Raw genomic sequence first — 21,639 nt, 5'->3', positions numbered from 1 at the left:
TGTTACAAGTATAAGAAGATTATGCCATTATGCTTATAGGTCTTTAAAGGACCTACAACCTAGTCAGAAATAATTTAAAATGGGATTAGATAGTACATAACATGATATCAGTTTACTCAAATTAAAGACCCTACTTTGTCTCTTTTTCTGTTTCTTTATAAGTGCCTTAGATAAAAAGATGTAAGGCATCCTTGTTCAATATCTTGGAGATACAAAGCTGGGAGCAAGAAATGGAAGACTAGTATATTGACTGATAAATAGTGGTCCAGTAAACAACAGCATTGTGCTGAAACTAACAAGTTGAAATTAACAAGAATAAATAGAAAGCCTTGCATTTAGCTTCAAAAATTTGGTAGCATAATTACAGAATGGGAGAAAGCTGTAATATCTAGATTCAAAAACAGTCTTGCCGACTTTTTAATTAACCTACGCTGTCAGTTAATATCTTAAAATATTCCGGGGGACCAGGCACCATGTAAGGCACCATGGGACCTTACCACCTGATGCACCTGCAAACGCAAATCTGTTGGTCTTCAATGTGCAGCTGGAGGGAGAAAATAAGCCTACTTCATAGATACCATCAGGAGGGGACACAACGCTCTAAGAAGGTCATATTTGATAAAACAGCCTGTAGAAGAGGGAGACTAGAATGGTGAGTGACAGAGAAACCAGGCTGTACAGAAATATTGGGTGACCACAGGATGTTTAGTCTAAAGAAGAAAAGATTATAGGACTTTGATGGCTGTTTTCCAGCCTTTGGAGAGTTGTTGTGTGACTGCAGGGGAGCCTTAGGACTTCTTTTGAGTTATTTCAGTTGGACCAATGTGGTGAAAGTTAGAAAGGGGCAGATTCATGTTGATGTCTTAAAAGTTTTCCTGCCAACCTTGGGAAAGGCTGCCTCTAAAGGTCCCTCACCCCATGAGCATTCCAGCAGAAGCCAGCTGGCCATCTGTTGTACATAGATTGCTTCCTTCTACAAAAGCTGTATTGTCAGTGACTAGAATGGATGATCTCTAAGGATTCCTCTGATGCCAATTTTTTTTTCATTTTTATTTTCCAAATTAAGTGGGAGGTAACAGAACTTTTCATATACCTTCCTGAAGCCTTCAGACCTGCAAGAATTTTGCCAGCCCACAATTAATGAGTGTGTTTCTCCATCTTCCTCACTTTCATTGGCTAAAACAACCTTGATTTAGTGAACAGAATGTCATAGTAAATATATTCCAACCATTAAATTACACCATTGACCCACTTAGGATGAAACAGTTATTAAAATCTAAACTGTGTCTCCATTCATTCGCCAGTTGGACATGTAAATACCAGTGCTGACCAGAACATACAAGAAGGGGAAAATCTTGCCTCAAAGTGAGGTCAATGGTGAGAGGAAGTTGACAGACCAGAGCCTAAGAGCTGGAGCACATAGAAGCTTCCACACACTGTCTGCAGCTCAAGGCAGAATAATGATGCCCTGAGCTGTGCAAATGCCAGAGGAAGGGAGGTACCTCTCAGTTCCCTGGAGCTACCCTAATATTTACTGTGGTGGCGTCTCCCAAGCGTCATAGTTAAAGCCAGCATCTTTGGAACACCTGCTATGTTTTTAGGTGAGCCCAGATGTCATCATACAGCTAAGAAGAGAAACCATTACCACATTCTCAACTGGCCATTTCTGTTGTTCCCTTCTGACCAAGGGATACTTTGCCCAGAAGATTGCCTTTAATGCAACAAAATGTACAAAAGGGAAAATGCCAGAGCCAATTCCCTTTTTCCAACTCAATTAAGAACCCACCCTCTATTGTGTTTAGACACCCAGTACACCCAAAGGCTAAGGATGTTTCTGTACAACATGTTTGTATTATGTACATTCATATTATGTGTTAGATGCTTTCTAGAGGGAAAGACCAATTAAATACTTCTGTGTCAGTAAGTTGCTGTCACCGCAAACTGTGAATTTACCTCTTTATTTTTTGCTAAATGACATCATTTTGACATCATGTTAATTTTCCTGGAGAATCACTGTTTAGTTTAAAAGGGGGAAGTTTTACTGCTTTACTATTGACATATGTTCACAAACATACATACAAGCACAAACTAGAAGTCTTATTACAGTGAGACAAGATACCTTGTTTTTAAGTTGAAGTACCTAAATAATCTGAAAGTTATCTTGCGTGATACTAACAGCCACTTAGAAAAATGTGGTTAAAACATAGAGTTAAACTAAAAGATAAAATTAGTTGTATGATTGCAGAGTTACAGTGACTTTATGAGATTTCAAATAGTTACTGATAATAATGCTTTTATACAGTGAGCAGTAATAGTAACATATTAATGTCTGGTATCTTTGTCAAGCTAAGGAATCATAATTACAGGGCTGAGCACCATGGTTCATGCCTGTGATTTCTTCACTTCGGGAGCCCGAAACAAGGGGATCACTTGAGTCTAGGAAACCAGACTGGGCAACATAGTGAGGCCTTGTCTCTAAAGAAAAAAACAATCAAAAATTGTCCAGGTATGGTGGTGTCTGTGGTCTCAGCTACTCCAGAGGCTGAGGTGGGAGAATCACTTGATCCTGGGAAGTTGAGGCTGCATTGAGCTGTGATCATGCCACCGCACTATAGCCTGAGCAACTAAGAAGACCTCATCTCAAAAAATAAAAAAGAACCATAATTATGAAGAGGGGAAATGTAATGTAGGTATATAGGTGTTATGTGTGTAAAAGCATAATGAGAAGCACCATTATTTCTCGTGAAGGCAAGTGCCTTCTACTAAACCAGTGACAAGGAGGGTGCTGGGCAGCGAGTGATGTTAATGTTGATAACCAAGAGGAAAATGTCAGAGCCAATTAATTCCCTTTTTCCAGCTCACTTAAGAACTCACCCACCATTGTGTCTAGACACTCAGTACACCCAAAGGCTAAGGTTGCTTCCGTACAATATATTCAATAAACCATTCCAAGGTAGACTTCTTTTTACTTGTAAAAAGAGAAACATTTTGCAGATGAGTTATGTTTGATTCATCTCCATCAATCAATTTTAAGCCAAATGAATAAACCATTTTAACACAAGATGAATGAAGAGGCATCCATGAAGTAATACCAGTACACCAGCTGCATTGAATATGTTTAAGCTTCACTGCTACCTTACCAAGTAGTTACTCTTACTATTCTGCTTTAACAGAGGAAGAAACTAAAGTGCAAAGGGTTTCAAGGAATTTGTCCACGATCATATGGCTAAGAATTGGCAGAGGAGGGATATGAACTCACCTTGGCTGTTGCCAAATCCAAGTACTTGATAATTAGGCTATACCACTTCCCAAGTAATGTTATATAGGTAAAATTAATCATGCGCCTACTGTGTGCCACGGACTGTGTTAAGCCCTTTATATACATTAGCATATTAACTTTGACAGTTGAGACATTTGGAGACAGGTAAGAGGGATAACAAAAGAACCACTAGGTCAACTGTCCCATGTGTCTTTGGCATACTGCCCTAGCTTGGATATAATCTCTGTGTTACTTGAAATTGCAAGATTTTAGCAAAAAGAAGTCATTTGATTATTTCTTCCTTGCAGAGGTGGAATGGTGCAAACCAGTGAGCAGTATGAATTTGTGCACCACGCTCTGTGCCTGTATGAGAGCAGACTTTCAGCAGAGACTGTCCAGTGAGTCACTGAAGACTGGTCAGACCATCCATCTCTTGGGGTGATTAATCAAATTACTCACCCAAGGCTTCTAGAAGGGGCTTCCTGCAATGGAGGGAAGGAGAAGCTCTGAAGCCAACGTATGGCATGGATGTGGAAGACTGGGCAACATATTAAAGATTGCCAGCTCCTTATGTACATGAATGCATTCGTAAGCATCCCCCAAATTATTTTGAAGGTTTTTTGATGGTGAAGGTATGATAGGTTTCTCACACAGCCTAAGGCAGATTTTGTTTTGTCTGTACTGACTCTATCTGCCACACAGAATGTATGTATTTAATATTCGGTGATATATGTCATCAGGTGATGACTGGATGAGCTGCTGAAGACATTCGTATTATGTGTTAGATGCTTTAATGTTTGCAAAATCTGTCTTGTGAATGGACCGTCAGCTGTTAAACTGTTCCCGTTTTTAAGTGCTATTACCTTTCTCAGTTACAAGAATCTTGCTGCTAAAGTTGCAAGTGATTGATAATGGATTTTTAACAAAATAAGTCTTTGTTTTTGAAAAACAAAAATCAAAAGCAGTAACTATTTTATATGGAAATGTGTCTTGATAATATTACCTATTAAACGTGTATTTATAGTACCTCCTATCAAACAATTACAGAGCACAATGATTGTCATTGGGTATATATGTATTTACTCTCCATTATTGGGCATAGAGGTGGCTTCTGCTCCAGAACTCTATCCACTATATTTCTACACCGTGAGTCATTTTACTTTCAAAGGAAAAATTTGTAGCAACTATGAAGTATCAAGAATTTTAAATACTTGTCTCTCTTTTGCTAAGAAGGGATTTTTGAACATGCTATCTACCTGGAATCTCTCTCTCAACAAAAGGCATATGCCTCCAGGAATGATATAACCTGTCCCATTTTCAGAAGTTCCTTATAAGGACATTTCCATGTACGTCCTTAACATTTCTGAAAGGTTTCAATCTTCAAGAGACAAAAAAAAAAATTTAACAACCCACAGCAAACACTAGCTGTTCTGCTTAAATAAGAATTTTTAATGCAGCAATGTTGACTTTGTTTCATACTGCCAATAAACTCTTAATACTAACGACTGAGTAAAGCATATTCTTTTTTTTTTTTCTTTTTTTTTTTTTTTTCCTATTTGGAAAGAGGTCATCATCTGTTTGGGGAAGACCTAAGTAGATAGCGTGATGGATTTAATTTTAGTGTCTGCATCTCCCCAGTGGCGATGATGATCTCAAAATGTAACATTGTCATCACTTGAGAGATAATGATCTAGACGTACCATCATTATGTGGTTTTCCTCAGTAGACTTGCAGTGTTTCATTATACAAACAGTACATGTTTATATTTTTATATCACTTATCATAGACCCTCATGAATTACATGGCTTATGTTTATTCAGCAGAATCACATCACCTGAAGAGATGTAATGTTTCAGAAACATTCAATTACCTAAGATTACAATTCCTTTCTTTCTTCTTGAGGTTAAGAAGTAGTCACACGCCGAAAGAAAGGTAGGTGAGGTCTTAATGAGATTTACTCTGCTCTTGAAGGCTGGAATATTTTCTACATAAAAAAAGAGAGGTAATCATAATCCCTTCTTTCTAAGGAAACAGACAAAAGGACACTGGTATAAAACTTCCCCAAACAATTCAATAGGAGGAAGTGCTCGTCACTGACTTTTCCCCCCACCATGAAGGCACATTTCCTTCCTAGTCTTTGCTTCTCTTATCTGGGAGAATTTTTTTTTCCCAAGCGAAGCATGAACAGTTGCTAATTGGAAAATGGAGGCTGAATTTTACATGGTGATTCTTACCTGCTTGATCTTCAGAAACTCAGGTGAGTGGGTCTGCCTCAGTTTCCTGAGGCATTTCTTCCAGATCTGGCTGAGGAGTCTCCGGTCTTTGAAAAGTGTCTGAAATAAGGTGAAAGGAGCTAGGTCTCCATGGCAGTTTAGCCAAAGATGATGAAGAGGGGGAATAAAAGGAGCCAGCTATGCCCACACTGCTAAGATTTCTCTCCAAAAAAAAAAAAAAATTAAACGTTCTCCTTCCGTCCTCCAAATGCCTCAGGCAACCCCTGAAATGACACATTTACAGCAGAGAGTAAAGAACCCTGAGGAAAAGTTTGAATTATTATATAATAGTCTGTGGCATTCCCTAAGCCTTTTTTCAACCCGGTTATAGTTTTATTTTCTTTTGTGTTACAGAAAGAAAATGGAAGAAATATGATTAAAGGGGATGAGGAAATGTGTGTTTTATTTGGAAGTTGTCATTTGGGAGGGCTGAACATTTTCATGAGCGAGCTGGGCATTTTAAGTAAAACCTCATTGAAAATGGTTTCTGAGCCAGAATATCTTACTCTTTAGTGCTGATGTTTAGCAATTGGATGTTTAATTTTCTTACATTGAAAAATGATGATTTTTTTTAAAAATCTGTTAGGATTTGAGAGAAAACTGTAGATACTGTCACAAAACAGAGAAATGCTCCTCTGCATGACTAAAGGAAATTTAGTTTGTGATAATCAGTACTTTCATTGGCTGCAATTAGCTAGGAGGTTGTGCTTGGAGGAGTGGGAAAATTTGCCTTATTTTTGATCAATGTATGCAATTTTTAAAAATTGTTATTCAAACTATAATTGGTATACAAATACTTATTGCAATGTGAATTTAAAGACTGGAAAGGGGGTACTTTTTTAAGGTAGGGGAGGCAGGTTACATGGAAAGTATTAAATCAAATGGTTAAAAAGGGAGCTGAGCATTTCATAACTTCAGCATATCTAACCAGGCTAAAATGTACTATATACTTCAGATGGTTTTGTTTGTTTCCAAGCTTCCTTTCATTTTCCGGTAAGGGGTGTGTATTTTTTCCCTAAAGCCTGTGAAAATTTAAAAAAAAAAAAAAAAGTTGGGGAGTTAAGTGTGACATATGGACATTTTACATTGTCAGCTTTGGGATTTTAAATCGCATATGTTAAATATGAGAATATTCACTTGAAATGATAGCAATAACAACTATAAGTAAAACTAGTGATTTTATTAGCTCATTTGTGGGTGGGTTCTTCCATTTTCTAATGGGCCTCGTAATTTGCTACCTAGTATTATATGAGCTTTTCATCTTCCAGAAGGTTTTCAGATTGTCCATGTCCAGGAACAACAGTGTCTTTTCAAAAATGAGAAAGTGGTCATGGGCTCATGCAATAGGACCATCCAGAACCAGCAGTGGATGTGGACTGAGGATGAAAAGCTCCTTCACGTGAAATCTGCTCAGTGCTTGGCCATCTCCAACTCCTCTCACGGCCCCTCCCGCCCAGTCATCTTAGCCCGTTGTTCCCAGGCACCCCGATGGACCTGCTATGATCAGGAAGTCTTCCTTGAGGTAGAAAATGCCTCTTTCTTTCTCCAGAAACAAAACTTCAGAGTAGTAGTGGTCAAGAATGCCTGGAAATGGCTCCATAGCTGGATGAAAATAGACGTCAACAAGGAGGGAAAACTGGTCAATGAAAGCCTCTGTTTAAAAAAAGGTGAGCTATTCCTTTCAGAACAAATCCTGAAAGTCCATCTACTAAATATCTCGTGGTGGTGGTGGTGTTGTTGTTGTTGTTGTTGTTGTTGTTTTGACATTCAAGGCAAGTCCATGTGCCCCAACATATTTCCTATGGAAGATTCATAAGCTAATGGAGATGGATGGTGAGGTGTCCAATGATGGAAAACTTCATTACCCTCATTAAAATAAGCCAAAATTTTCTCTTTCTATTGCTTGCTCTTCCTTCCCTTCTTTCCTTGCTTCTTTTACTAATTCAACAAATATTTCATGAGCCTCTCTTTTCTTTAAATATGGCTAAGCACTGTTAGATGTAGGAATATGGATCTAGGCATATCACAGAATATATATGTAATGACTAAAGTCAGTAATCAGGAAATTATTAGATTTTGTTAACATAGGCACTTCTATTTGCCAATTATAAGGAATTATTAGAACATTAGAATGGTGCTTGATAAGACTGGGATAAAGTGTTTTTGCAAATCTTTTGTATTGTTGTTTAGGGGTAGATATCTTTTGAAGGTAACATGCTTTTGAAATGTTAAGACCATTGCAATGGGCAGCCACGGATTTTTCTAATTTATTGACCATTCATAGTTACAAGATAGATGATGGACACATGTAAAAACTTGTTTTACACATGCGCAAACTCCTGGTGCAGGACACAGTTCAGTCCTGAGCTGGGAATTTTTGCTTGTGAAATATATAGGCAGTTTAATCTTCTCTTGAAGTTAATCATGTTATTGTGTATTTACTCTTCTATTAGAAGTTTGCTTTAGGAAGTCATGAAAGATAAAACTGATGAATCACAATATATTAGGCACCAATGAACTTTACAAAGCATGGGAAAAATTATCAAGGAATGAAGCACCTCACCAATTTGTCAGGGTTAAGTAAATTGTCCCAGATAAATTAACAGCAGATCTATTATTAGAGCCTAAGTTTTTTAACTCTTTGTTTAGTGTACATGCCACTATACAAAAGGTTCCCAAATGCTTGACCACAGATTTATCCCATGGCTTGCATAAGAATCGCCTGGGGTAGAAAAGGGAGGGCTTACTAAAGATACACATTCCTGCAGCGAATGCATGCTGGGCTTCATTCCTAGGTGATGGGTTGATAGGTGCAACAAAGCACCCGGCACACATTTTCTTATGTAACAAACCTGCACACCCTGCACATGTAGCCCAGAACTAAAAATAAAAATTAAAGAAATACATGTACATTCCCAAGATTCTTTCCCACCATTTTTTCCTCTACAGTGACCTCCAAGATTTCTGTTTCAAGAAATCTGGATTTGTGCATAATACTTAGTATTTATTAATCGCCAGATAATTTTGATCCATAATCCTATAGCGAGATCAGCATCCACTGTATCCTAAAGTCTTTTCCTTAGGTGTCGACTTTTGAGGCTTATATTAGTCTTTCTACCATGGTAATCTTTGGACAATTTTTTGTCACTCATTCATTCTATAAGTTAAAACAAGCATTTAACTAGATGCCAGTTGAATGTTTTATGCCTTTCTACAATAAGCAGTATGCTTTGATACAATAAAAGTTGAGAATTACAGTTTCTGTTCTTGTATCCTTTCTGCCTATAAGAATAAGATTTAAAAATCAATGAGAAAATTCAACTTTACCAGAAAATATTCAGCATATAGCACCAATTTGTACAGGACCTTTCCGATGGTTCATCAAGGCCTGTCCTAAATAATATAGAAACATAATTATAACTATTACATTTGTACTGTTACACACAAGGAGTGAGATTCATCCCCAAACCCTAATCAAGCCTTATTTAACATAAAATTATTTAGTTGGAACTTAAAAAAAAAAAAAAAGTTCTTTGTAGATTCTGGATATTAGCCCTTTGTCAGATGGCTAGGTTGCAAAAATTTTTTCCCATTCTGTTGGTTGCCCGTTCACTCTAATGGTAGTCTCTGGCTGTGCAGAAGCTCTTTAGTTTAATTAGATCCCATTTGTCTATTTTGGCTTTTGTTGCCAGTGCTTTTGGTGTTTTAGTCATGAAGTCTTTGCCCGTGCCTACCATGGCACGTGTATACCTATGTAGCAAACCTGCACATTCTGTACATGGACTCCAGAACTAAAAGTATAATACAAAAAAAAGTCTAATTTATAAGGAAAAAAAGTAGATATGGACTCAGTGGTGAGTTATTCAACATAATAGATAATTCATAGAAAAACTACCTCCTGTGAAGTTCATACAAATATGTCCAGTAATGAACTTCAAAAATAAAGTACCTAGAATAAGCCATTTACAATTAACCATTGAACAATGCTGTATTCAAAACATGCCTGATAATATGTGTTGGGGGAAGAGATGGATTTCTAGAAAAAGCAGATGTTAAAATTTGCACAATTGTGGTAAAAATACACTCTTATATTTGAGTACACATAAGTATAATATATACTTTTGCTTTAACACAATTACAAGCTAACAGATACATTTTTCTGCTGCATCCTAAATTTGTCACTTTGTTTTTGTTTTTAGAAACAAAGTCTTGCTCTATCACCCAGGCAGGAGAGCCATGGTGTGATCATAGCTCACTGTGGCCTCCAACTCCTGGGCTCAAGCGATCCTCCCATCTTGGCCTCCCAAAGTACTGGGATTACAGGCATGAATCACCATGCCCAGCCCTAATAAAAGATTAAAAATGCTATTTGTAGACCTATATTATGAGAGCTCACAAGTTGCTAGAGTATGTTTTCATATGTTTCCAGTGAATTATTCCAAACCATTTTTTAAGTTGTTAATACTATAAAGCAGAACAAATGCTTGTGTTGTCCATCTATGAGATGTGAATTTTTTTGTATGTTCTTCAATAAAAGAAAACATATCTATGAAGGTAAAAATCTAAAACCACATGTTTCATATTTGTTTCATAAAAGACATGTTAATAATTGGATTCAAGTTTCCAGGTAACATTTATCTAACACCTACTATGTGCCAGAGCTCGTGCTAGTGCTGAGGTACCCTACACCAGTGATTTTTCAACCAAGCTGCATATTAGACTCACATGGCAGCTTTTAACTAATACTAGAGGACAAAACCTGGGCTTTTTCCTTTCGGCTGACTAAATCAGGCCTTGTATTTTTAAAGTACTTCCTAGGTGATTCTGATGTGCAGTCAAGATTGAAAATCATTAAATACAACTTACTCTTTAGAGTAATGGGGAAATCACATATGTAAATAAATAGGTAATTACAATAGAATGTAGATAGAAGAAAGTATTTTCCTTTCCAATATATGTCCTTGCCAGTATATCACATAAAGCACCCATTCTTTAAAAAAATGTTTCAAGGGTAATTTTAAAGTTGCATATTTTTAAACAGTCTTTTGGGGGCACATAAAAGTTTATCATATTAATAGTTTAGCTGTGACTGTTATTACTAACTACCTCTTCTCCTTGATTAAATTAATAAATGTTTCAACTTTGTGCAAAGTGCTTAATGTCAGAACAATAAAGGGAAAAGAAATCATAAATCTTTACAGATTACTTTCAGGAATGCCGTAAATAGTTAGGGTATGGCATCATAAATTATTGCTTTTGTCTTCTATGCAATCCAAGTATAATATTTAAACTCACCAGGCAATCAAATGTTACAGTTGACTGGGTACAGTGGCTCATGCCTATATAACCCCAGCACTTTGGGAGGCAAAGGTAGGAGGATTGTTTGATGCCAGGAGTTCGAGACCAGCCTGGGCAACACAGTAAGACCCTATCTCAAAAAGAAAAAAAAAATTACAGTTACGTCTGTTCCGACAAGAAATAGTACTGGCCCCAAGCAAACAACAAAGGTTACAGTGGACCAATTATTGAAGTTTTATGAATCTATCAGATGGAGAAAATTTCTCATTCCTTGGCCTCCATATCTGTATAGGAAACAGAGAAATTTACTCAAAGGAAATTACTGGTTTGCTAGTAGATCTAAGCAAATATTCCTTGCCAGGGGAAAATTAAAACATTACAAACTTGAAAATGGTTTCAAAACATTTACGCAAATCCATTGGCAGATAGACAGTGTCTCTGTCATTCAAGGACTTTCAGGTGAAGGGTGCAAAACTTCATCCGTGGTTTGGATGACTTTTTGAAGGAACGTCAAGTCTTACATTTATAAAAAGCTAGCCGATTGTCTAAAATTGTTATTTTCACTCAGACATTTTATATTGTGAAGAAAATAACACTGAATATAGAATGTCAGCCAACCAATCAACATTTATTCATTACTCTATTCAGATTCATTCATTCAAATCTCACCTTTCTCTGAGAGCAGGAATTGTCTTTTTTAATTCCAAAAGCAGCACTGGAAAGCAGGCAAATTTTTGTAGGCAAATTTTCATGTGTTCATGATATGACTGAGCCGGTGAAATCCCTCAAAGAGATTTTGCTGATGAACTAAACCATATTGTTGGCAGGCTCAATATAACTGCTGGTTAAAGTAATTGCTGAATTGTAGTGATTTGGGAGAGGGAATAAAACGTGTGAACATTGTAAAAGACAAGCAGTCATATACACTCTTGGGAAAAAAGTTTTGGTAGAAGTTGTTGGCTTTAATGGCTGGCAGAAGTACTTGTGAATGCAAAGAGCTTGTGGGGAAAAACAAAACAGAAAGTGTCTTTTGTGTATACAAACCCTACTTTTGACTAATTTGGCTGTCACAGTCATTTTAGCGTTTTTCTTCTTGCATCATTATAACAACATGAGCCTTGTAGTGGACCACTTTAAAATATGTCTGAAAACAATGTTATCAATGACAATTGATACATGATTTATATGAACATTGAAAATAGCAGGTATAACATCCAGAGTTCCCCAGCCATATTCAGCCTGTGACACATCAATGAACTTATCAGGGCACACACAGGACTCTGTATGACTTTCATGGGCTCTGGGTTCCTTTGACTCTGTGGTCCCCTTCCTCTGCTGAAAAAAAAAGAAAAGTAAAATAATAGATTTTCATGTAGCCTAAACTTCTCACTTTTTCTAATCTGTGAAAAAGTTCAAACATTTCCTTTGACTCTAAAGTTACTTTTTTATTTTTAAGAAATTAAATCATTGTGTTGCCCTAAAAATATCATGGGCCCTAATCACTGTACCTTGTGTCTAATGGACAAGTGAGTCCTGAACATGGCAAGGTATTCACCCCATTTCCGGCTCCCCTTTCCTTCACTCTGTTTAGCCTCTGGTTCAACACATCTCTCCTACAGCCTGATAGCCCTGAACTTGGGAGCCATTCTTCCTCCTCCACCCAGCATGCTTTCCTTCTACCCTACTATTTCAGTCTTTTCTCCTAAAGAAAACATGGAGTATCGGGTAAAACAGGCATGTCTTCATAATGCAACACGTAGTAGAATTACTGAGTAATAGCTGGTTATTGAAATATATTTCTTTGATTGAGTTAGACTTTCAATTATTTTTTTCATCTAATTGTTTTCGTGTGCTATGCTTTAGTGTTTTACTATGCTATGTCTTAGTATCAATTTATTTATTGATACATTTATTAATTTTACTTTCTAATCATGGGTCTTTTTTTTATTATTAAACTTTAAGTTCTGGGGTACATGTGCAGAACGTGCAGGTTTGTTACATAGGTATACACATGCCATGGTGGTTTGCTGCATCCATCACTCCATCATCTACGTTAGGTATTTTTCCTACTGCTATCTCTCTCCTATCCCCCCACCCCCTGCTATCCCTCCCCTAGCCCTCACCCCCTGAACAGGCCCCAGTGTGTGATGTTTCTCTCCCTATGTCCATGTCTTCTCATTGTTCAACACCCACTTATAGTGAGAACATGTGGTGTTTGAGTTTCTGTTCTTGTGTCAGCTTGCTGAGAATGATGGTTTCCAGCTTTATCCATGTCCCTGAAAAGGACATGAACTCATCCTTTTTTATGGCTGCATAGTATTCCATGGTATATATGTGCTACATTTTCTGTATCTAGTCTATCACTGATGGGCATTTGGGTTCGTTCCAGGACTTTGCTCTTGTGAAAAGTGCCACAATAAACATACGTGTGCATGTGTCTTTATAATAGAATGATTTATAATCCTTTGAGTATATACCCAGTAATGGGATTGCTGGGTCAAATGGTATTTCTAGTTCTAGATCCTTGAGGAATCACCACACTGTCTTCCACAATAGTTGAACTAATTTACACTCCTACCAACAGAGTAAAAGCGTTCCTATTTCTCCACATACTCTCCAGCATCTGTTGTCTCCTGATTTTTTAATGATCAGCATTCTAACTGGCATGAGGTGGTATCTCAATGTGGTTTTGATTTGCATTTCTCTGATGTCCAGTGATGATGAGCTTTTTTTCGTGTTTGTTGGCTGCATAAATGTCTTCTTTTGAGAAGTGTCTGTTCAGATCCTTCACCCACTTTTTGATGGGGTTGTTTTTTTCTTGTAAATCTGTTTTAGTTCTTTGTGGATTCTGGATATTAGCCCTTTGTCGGATGGGTAGATTGCAAAAATATTTTCCCATTGTGTTGGTGCCAGTTCACTCTAATGATAGTTTCTTTTGCTGTGCAGAAGCTCTTTAGTTTAATTAGATCCCATTTGTCAGTTTCGGCTTTTGTTGCCAGTTGCCCATGCCTATGTCCTGAATGATATTGCCTACATTTTCTTCTAGGGTTTTTGTGGTGTTAGGTCTTATGTTTAAATCTTTAGGCATACTCTTTATTTCACTAATTATATTTTCTGAAATGTTAATGAGTCTTTTAAGCATTTTCAATAATTATTTAGTCCATTATTCCCATGTATTCCAGTCAAATTTTTATTAATGCACGTGTGTGTGTGTGTGTGTGTGTGTGTGTGTGTGTGTGTGTGTGTATACAGTCATTCTTTAATAACATGGGGGATGGCATCCAGCACCTCCTGCAGACATCAAAATTCAAGAATGCTCAAGTTCCTTATATAAAATGATGCAGTGTTTACATATAAGCTACACACATCCTCCTGTATACTTTAAATCATCTCTAGATTACTAATAACACTAACACAATGTAAATATAAATTGTTGTATTGCTTAGCGAATAATGACAAGGAAAAAATGTCTGTACATGTTCAATACATATGCAACCATCCATTTTTTTTCCTAATATTTTTGATCTGCAATTGGTTGAATCCACCAATACGGAACCTACAGATACAAAGAGCCAACCAGATAGATAGACAGACAGACAGACGGACAGGCAGATAGATATAATCCTTTTCTAAAGTATCTCCTGTTTCATTTCTTATCTCTTTTCCAGATGATTTATTCATTTTTAAAAAGGCACATTATATTTGGCATCTTCCTACAGAATAGAAAGTACCAGTATAGTTAAAATCTTCTATTCCAAAAATGAATTTCATTCAAGTTATTTTGTTTTCAACATGCTTAAAAGTTATTTGTATTATTTAAAGAAGGGAAACACTCTCTCTATATATATTATATATATATATATATATATTTGTAAAATATATATATAATATATAACCTTTTATTATATATTATATATAATCTTATATATTATATATATGATCTTTATATATGTTTTATATATAATCTATATATAATCTTTATATATATTATATATAAAGATTATATATTACATATTATACATAATGTATAATAAACATAAAGATTATATAAAAAGCATTCCTATTTCTCCAAATCCTCTCCAGCATCTATTGTCTCTTGATGCTTTTAGAATTATTAATAGTTGGTTCTTGAAACATATATCTTTGATTTAGTTAGTCTTTCAATAATTTTTTTCATGTGATTTTTTTCCTGTGCTATGCTTTGGTCTTTTACTATGCTGTGTCTTAGTATCAATTTCCATTTATTAATTTTACTTTCTAATATAAAGATTAGATATATAATATAATTAGATATATAATATATATCTAATCTTTATATATGTCTGTACATGTTATATATATAAAGATTATATATGTTATATACATTATATATATCTATAATCATAAAAAATTTATTTCTGAGCCAATCATAGATTAATTTATAAGATAAAATACACATTGCTCTTGTAAAAATGAATTTGAAAGGTGGTCTTGATATTATGTAGCCATTACAAATCACTTTATAAGGTGATAGTACCCTATAAAAAGAGCTTTATGCAACTCGAATGCTAAAACTTTTTAGATTAACCAAGAATGGTCTACCTTACCTTGAATTGTGTTCTGGGAGAAATTGTGTTATGGAAACAATATAGTAACAATGGTACAATAAAGCTTTCAAAAATAGCTTTTGCATATTGTTCCATTGTATGAGACGTTTTCCTTGCATTTGTCAAAACATCTTGCTAATTCATGAACTGTGAAATGTATATAGATTTTTTAAGAACATCCAAAGAATTCATGGATACCAAAATATCCAAAGATCTACTATTTTAAAATAAAATTTCATTTCACCTATTTCAAGAGTTCAGGAGATAGAAAAATAAACTTAATTTGATCATCTTATATATTTCTGTAATGGATTTTCATTCTTTCCATCTGTTTTATAATCCTTCAGTACCCACATAAGAGATGATTCTAATTTCTTTTTGGTTCATATTATGCTTATGACTAAAACCATATACATGCATGTATATTAGGAATCACCTGAAAAACTTGTTAGAAAATCAGGTTTCAGGTCCAACACCAAGTCTGCTAAATTGCAGTTTCTAGGGGAGGACCAGGGCTTCAATATTCTAATAAGCTCCATAGGTGATTCTGATGCCTACCAGAGTTTGCAAACCACTGCTTTAAATTTGACAAAATTTGGAACTTGAATGTTAACACTAAATCTTCTTTCTTGCTTTTTAAATAGCACAAGTTAAAAACACAGACACAAAATGAAAGGGTACTGGACCTGAATATTCTGTAGTTTCTTTCTTTGGAAAAAAGGTGGCAGTCTAAAATGGAAAATGAACTTGTTTGGTATGGGATGTTTTAAAAATATATTTAGAAGATTAATCAAAGATAATTACAGAAGACTGAAATTTTTTCCATAAGATAGTCCAAAGCTACATGTAGTGGTAATAGTCTATGTTATTTGCAGAAGAAATTTCAAGAGTGTTTTGAAAATTTATCTAATTTTGGGAAAGTCCAGTTTCATCTACTGAATTATGTAAGCTAATTTTTTTAAAAAGGCCCTCTTTTGCTAAGTAATTGCTTAGCAAAAAATTACTTTTATGTGAAGAGTTCGTAAAACATGAGAAAAGTTTATAACATAAAAAATTCAAAACATAAAAGTGCCTTACAATTAAAAACTTACCAACAGCTCCTTAGTGAAGAAGAGTAAGCATAGGTTGACATACTAAGACATGTAATTACATGCTAGGTATTTAGAAGCTTGTTTTTGTCCTAACCCCATGGTTAAATTTTTTTTGAGGGTCTAAGAGCTAAAATTGTCATACATAGCAGTCAACTCAGAGGATCAGTATCAACCAAAGCTCAAATCAACCAAATGCTAATCCCCATGTACAGAAATTTTTACATCCCTACAATAGACAAATGTCTACTTAAGGGAACATTCAAGCACCTAACTCAAGTAAGACTACAGAATTAAGACTGTTTCTCGGGAGTCTGTTATAAAGGAATTTCACCAATGGTATAATTGAGTTTGTCATGTAGAAAATACCCCAAGGATGAATAAATCTCCTGATCTTTGTCCAGAGTGGCTAATCTGGGCACAGAGGCAGTAACAGTGACACAAGATTTGGAAAGATAAAAACAAACAAACTGAGGGGAATATCCACAAATCAATCAAAGCTGAGATCTGGTAGATGTACAAGTAGGATTGCCAGATAATATACACAGCACTTGGTTACATTTGAATATCAGATAAATAACAAGTAATCTTCAGTATATTACTAATATACAGTATATTATCTTTATGTAATTGTACATTTGGGATACACTAAATATACTAAATTATACTAAAAATTGTTTGGCTATTTATCTAAAATTATAATTTAACTGAACATAATGTATTTTTATTTGTAAATTCATCAACCTTATGTACAAGGTACTTTGCACAACCCTCTACATCTCAAGGAAAGGATGCTTTATAGCCAAGATTATTTTTTTAACTTTTAGAAGAACTGCTGATATTTATATCTTGATAAATTATAAAATACCTTTTCCATCTTAATCCTCTTTTTGTGCCCTCGTCTCCCTCTTCTTTACCTACATTATTATATGAAATGCACTAATCAGTTGAAAGTGGAATGGAAAGAAATTCAAAAGAGGGCTAAGTAAGGCAGACCGGAACAGGAAAGTAGGATGATAAATAGCTTCTTTAGGAGACCTCACCTGGCACATAGTAGTTGTTTAATAAACAGTTGTTTGAATAAATAACCAGTAAATGAGTAGTGAAAAATAAAATCTTCACTCTCCCAGTCTTTTAGCCAGAAACTCTTCAAAGTGATGGTCATCTGATTATATAAGGTTTTGCGGGTTTGTCTATCCCATAGAACTCTAGTGCACTATGAAGTTGATAGAAACATCTAAACATACCACCTCAGACCATAATTTACAGAACTACTCAGCGCTTCAAGTGTGCTCTAGGGTCTTGCTACAAAGTGCTGCCCCAAAATCAGCAACATCAGCATCACCTAAGAGCTTATTTAAAATGCTGGATCCAACCATCTCTAGTGAATCGGAATTTACACATTAGCAAGATCCCCAAGAGATGGAGAGTACATTTTGAAATTATGGCTAAGTGAACCTAACTCATGAACTAATATGCTTTTTTAATATGGGCAATTCAGCCTTGCAAAACAAAGCTATAAATTAATCCCACCAGCTCATAAATTGTAAATCAGTTCTCTGTTCTTCCAGAAGATAGCTTAGAAAATACAACAGTCTCATCATTTGTAACTCACACAGTTAGGATTAGAAACAGTTTGCACTGTGGCTAACAGTGTCATTACTTTCCCAGGAATTGTCAATCTTTGTGGTGAAGTTAGTCAAGTCATTAAATTGCCTAACCTGGTATTTTATTTAACACCTGCTTTGAGAAGCTGATAAAAGCTATGGCAGTACCCCACAGAAAGTTATACATGCACATGTACATAGTATTTTGCAGTTTTGGGAGACTCATGGATTCCTCTGAAGCCAATTCAGTGACCCTCCTAAATTCTCATAGATTAAGTTTAATCCTGTCTTCTACACAGAGCTGGGTTTTTCTCTGATAGCACAGTTTCTACAGCTTTGCCTCCAGAGTATAAAATTGATAACTGGATAAAGGATGAGCGAATTGGACAGGACAAATGAGCACTGTCACACATTCAAAGTACCTTTGCTTTTTTCATATAACGGAAGCTTATCACATGCCCATTATTGAAAAGGCTTTCTTTTGCTAAGTAAAATTGCTTTTATGTCAAGAATTCAAAAAACATGAGAATAATCTTCGCAACTGTCTTTTCTTTACCTCAGCTGGCCTGGGAACAGAAGTTTCAGTGAGGAGCACTAGAAACACAGCTCCTCCCCAGATTCCTACTACCTTTACTGCAGTTCCAGACAGCCTGGAACACCTTATTAGGAACACCACAGAGGCCTTCATCAGAAGTACTGCAGAAAGCTACAGCCAAAACAGCAGCGAGAGGCAGCATCCCAGTCTGCACACGACTGGAATTACAGACACATCATGGGTTTTGTCGACTACTCAGCCCTTCTTTAGCACCACTGAAGAGGTAAAAGGAAAGGGGGTGTGGAGTGTGGTCTCTGCATGTCTCAGGAAGCCCATTGCTTGAAAAGACTTGCTTTGCTGAAAATGCCACTGCTGCAGCAGGGGATTAGGCACTCTCACTCTGTGTCCTAGCTGCTAATTGTACAGGGAAGCATCTTGCATAATGAAAATCTTTGAAAGTCACTCAAGATGTCTACATCTTCATCAGATGCAGATAATTAGGCTGCCACAGCATAACTGCGGGCTGGCCATGTTTTCTGAACCGAAGTCAGGGTTCATGGTCTTACATATGTCCTGAAACCAGAAAACAGAAACTGAGATCAGTGCCTTGCAGGCGATCCTGCATATATGTCATAATTATTTATGCTTTAAAGGAAGGGAAAGGGTCCAAAGCAATAGCAGATTCAAGAATCACTATAATTGATTCAGGAGCACAGTAAAAGATGAGCAAAAGTTACATGTCACTTCCCCATCAACATCCTCGAACCACCTCCACAAGGTGACATTAGTCAAACGACTGAGATGCAGGATGGTACCATCCTAGGAGTCTGTTCAAATAGTGATTCTGTGTCAGGTGTTCGTCTCCTTGGTTTTACTTTCCTTGCAGAGTTCTAGGCCACCATTTGTCAACACGTATAATTATAGCACATCAGAAAAGCTAAGGTTCCACTGGCAGTCTCCAGCTTTTTCCTAATGAACAACCCAAATCATTTATAGAAGTCATATGACTTCACATCCATTTAGCCTTCTGGTATCTTTTGCATTGTGCAGAATTTAACATTGCATATGGTTCCCGGCTGGTGAGCACATGTTTCATTATTGATCACAAAACAAATATAGCCAGTACATTGAATGACTCAAGGGACTTTATTTTTATCTCCACTTTTCCTTTACTATAAATCTTTCCTGTGACCTAGTTCTTTCTTTGCTTCTGAATAGAAGTTAGAAAAGACTCATTACTTTTCTGGACACTTTATATCACTTTAAAATTCAATACTTACTCTCAGTTTCCTAACAAAAATACCAACTACAGGAAATAATGTGAACTCTAAATTTGATTTAAATATTAGCGTCTCCTCTCCCATCACCCCACCCAGTTTGGGCTTAGAGTAGGGGAAGGAAACATGTCCAAATTCTCTCACTCTCCACCAAGCTTTTCACCCACCTCTCCTAGCCTGATAATTATGGTTTCAGATCTGTCTGGGCTTGGAAAATGGGAAAGGAAGACAGGAAATGGAAGCAAAAGAGCTATGACTTAAGGTTACCATCACCATCTGGCACTGTGCTCACCCTAAATCCCCAACTCTCAAACCCTTTCAACCACTCACATGAGTGAGAGATTCACCACTTATTTTTTTTAACTAAAGTTTTTAAAATTTGTTTAAATTTAGTTAAAATTACAATTAAAATTGTAATTTTCTTACATGCATAGATTGCACAGTGGTGAAGTCAGGGTTTACGGGATATCCATCACCCAAATACCATACATTGTGCCCACTAAGTAATGTCTCATTATCCACACTCTTCCAACCCCCCAAACTGAGTTTTCATTGTCTGCCAATTCACATTCTATGTCCATGTGTACACATTATGTAGCTCTCATTTACAAGTAAGAACATTCAGTGTTTATGTTTTCATATCTGACTTAGTTCACTTAAGATAATGTATCCATGTTGATACAAAAGACTTGATTTCCTTCTTTTTCATGGCCAAATAGTATCACCACTTACTTTTGGAAATGAATGTTTCTTGGAGGAGCACTTCCTCATTGTGTCTGAATATGCCTAGCCAAAACTTCGTTCTAACATCAGTTTGCAAGAAATTTCATTTAATATATATAACAGTACAGAAAAAAATTAAATGTGTCAAATAAGAAACATATTGAATAAAAACTATTATAAACATTTATCTGCCTGAACACTAAAGGGTTGTCTTTTAGCGAAAGAACATTCTCCCATTTTTGCCTAGCTTGAATCATTGTGAAACACAGAGAGAAGTCCAAGGGTAGCCGGGCTCTGCTGCAGTCAAGACTGAGACAGCCAGTTCTGGAGCTCTGCAGACATGACTGGGCCAACCCAGCACTGTGATACAGAGCTCACATGACCCAGCCCCAGACCTGCGTTTGCAGCCTTGGGTCATGTAGCCTTTTTTTAAAGTGAGATTCACTGTAGTGTTTATATGAGCTCCCAGGTAGGACATCAGAATGACTATGCATCCAACTACATCATGTTCCAGTTTTTTTCTTGAAACTTAAGCAAAGTTTTAACTGTGTCCTGGAAAGCTAGTATGTAAAAGCTATGCTCTTTCAAAAGACAGTTTCAACAGTTGCATCTCTCATGACTCTAAAGCCTTAGTCTGAGCATCCCTGCTAGATTGTTATTTGATTTAGCAAGAGCTTTAACTTTATAATAGTCCATTATAAACAGCTGTGGTTAGATACCTTGAAAGTAAAAATGAGTCACTTGGGATATAAATTGCCTGTCCTTTGAAAGTAATTTCAAAAGGTACTGTATCTTGACAGAGGATGCCTAGAAAAGTATAAGAAAGGAGTAAAATCATTTGACTTAATTGCTTGGAATCGTGTAAAAAGAAAAAAAATCTCTGTGTATCCATTGTTTTCCTTATCAGACAGCATCTGGCTTGTGATGATTTTGGATTAACTTAGTCTAATTGGACTGTAGGTTGGGGTGGCCTCTTGATGATTGATGACAGGA

General features: G+C 36.1%; 2 protein-coding genes across 5 annotated transcripts in view; both read left to right on the top strand.

Moving 5' to 3' along the window:
* The window catches only part of PTPRR (protein tyrosine phosphatase receptor type R), a 292,025-nt gene extending 287,257 nt beyond the window's left edge, over positions 1 to 4,768 (top strand). For 2 of the 3 annotated variants that reach the window (XM_032295669.1, XM_032295671.1), the window contains exon 13: positions 3,568 to 4,768. In XM_032295669.1, the coding sequence (XP_032151560.1) occupies positions 3,568 to 3,661 (94 nt within the window). In that variant the 3' untranslated portion in view covers positions 3,662 to 4,768. The remainder of the gene's footprint in view (positions 1 to 3,567) is intronic. The other variant, XM_032295668.1, reaches the window with a different exon arrangement.
* A 73-nt stretch (positions 4,769 to 4,841) lies between these two features.
* Positions 4,842 to 21,639, top strand: part of PTPRB (protein tyrosine phosphatase receptor type B) — a 119,014-nt gene continuing 102,216 nt past the window's right edge. For both annotated transcript variants that reach the window (XM_032295665.1, XM_032295667.1), the window contains exons 1-3: positions 4,842 to 5,516; positions 6,801 to 7,199; positions 18,673 to 18,929. In XM_032295665.1, the coding sequence (XP_032151556.1) occupies positions 5,462 to 5,516; positions 6,801 to 7,199; positions 18,673 to 18,929 (711 nt within the window). In that variant the 5' untranslated portion in view covers positions 4,842 to 5,461. The remainder of the gene's footprint in view (positions 5,517 to 6,800; positions 7,200 to 18,672; positions 18,930 to 21,639) is intronic.

Source organism: Sapajus apella, unplaced genomic scaffold (genome assembly GCF_009761245.1).
Source record: "Sapajus apella isolate SASKATOON/1434 unplaced genomic scaffold, GSC_monkey_1.0 scaffold2, whole genome shotgun sequence".
In the NCBI taxonomy this organism is placed as follows: domain Eukaryota; kingdom Metazoa; phylum Chordata; class Mammalia; order Primates; family Cebidae; genus Sapajus; species Sapajus apella.
This window is presented reverse-complemented; position numbering and strand designations above follow the sequence as displayed.